Source organism: Phytophthora parasitica (assembly GCF_000247585.1).
Source record: "Phytophthora parasitica INRA-310 unplaced genomic scaffold supercont2.693, whole genome shotgun sequence".
Lineage (NCBI taxonomy): Eukaryota > Oomycota > Peronosporomycetes > Peronosporales > Peronosporaceae > Phytophthora > Phytophthora nicotianae.
The window spans coordinates 1-1,118 of record NW_008649679.1 but is presented as its reverse complement, the minus strand read 5'-3'; the positions used below and the strand labels follow the sequence as shown (position 1 = coordinate 1,118).

General features: G+C 24.6%; 1 protein-coding gene across 1 annotated transcript; it reads right to left on the bottom strand.

Moving 5' to 3' along the window:
* Positions 1 to 30: 30 nt before the first annotated feature.
* Positions 31 to 515, bottom strand: PPTG_25052 (cytochrome c oxidase subunit 1; the record flags this gene model as incomplete). The annotated part of the gene is made up of 1 exon (XM_008919307.1): positions 31 to 515. A coding segment is annotated over exon 1 (312 nt), but the record flags the coding sequence as incomplete, so codon positions are not given.
* Between the last annotated feature and the right edge of the window lie 603 nt (positions 516 to 1,118).

Here is a 1,118-nt window from a genome sequence, read left to right as displayed (position 1 = left end):
GGTAATAACCAAAAACTTATATTATTCATACGAGGAAATGCCATATCAGGAGCACCTATCATTAAAGGTACAAACCAGTTACCAAACCCACCAATTAAAGCAGGCATAACTAAAAAAAATACCATAATAAAAGCATGTGCTGTAACAACAACATTATATAATTGATGATTACCCATAAAAATTTGATTACCAGGTTGTGCTAATTCCATTCTAATTAAAAGAGATAGTGTTGTACCTACAACACCAGCAAAAGCACTAAAAATTAAATATAAAGTTCCAATATCTTTATGATTTGTTGAAAAAAGCCATCTTGTTGACCATTTATTTATATTTTGAAAATTCATTTTTTAATATTTTTTTTAATTTATTTTAAAAGCAAAATTAGATATATATATTTATTAAAAAAAGCGTTGGATTTTTTTATTTTATTTATTAAAAAATTGTTTAATTTTATTAATTATTTGCTTAATATCAGTAAATAATAATAATATTAAAAAAGTTATACCAATGATTTTAAATATCATAAATTTTTTAATTATTATGCATTAAAATCAAAATTAATTTTATTTTTTAACCAAATTAAATAATCTTCTAATGATACAGCTTCTACTACAATAGGCATAAATCCATGATTTACTCCACAAATTTCACTACATTGTCCATAAAAAACACCTTCTCTTTTAATAAACATAGAAGTTTGATTTAAACGACCTGGACAAGCATCTAATTTAATACCTAATGAAGGAATAGCCCATGAATGTAATACATCTGATGCAGTAATTAATACTCTAATATGACTATTAGTTGGAACTACTACACGATTATCTACTTCTAAAAGTCTAAATTGACCTATTGCTAAATCATCTTCTTGTACCATATAACTATCAAAAATTAAAGGTTCATCTGAAAATTCTAAATTATCTGAATATTCGTAACTCCAATACCATTGACTACCTATTACTTTTAAAGTAATAATAGGATCAATTACTTCATCCATTGAATATAATAATGCAAAAGATGGAACTGCAACTGTTAATAAAATTAAAGCTGGAATAGATGTCCAAATAATTTCAATAGTAGCACCATGTACAACAGTTGATGGGATTTTATTTTTTTTT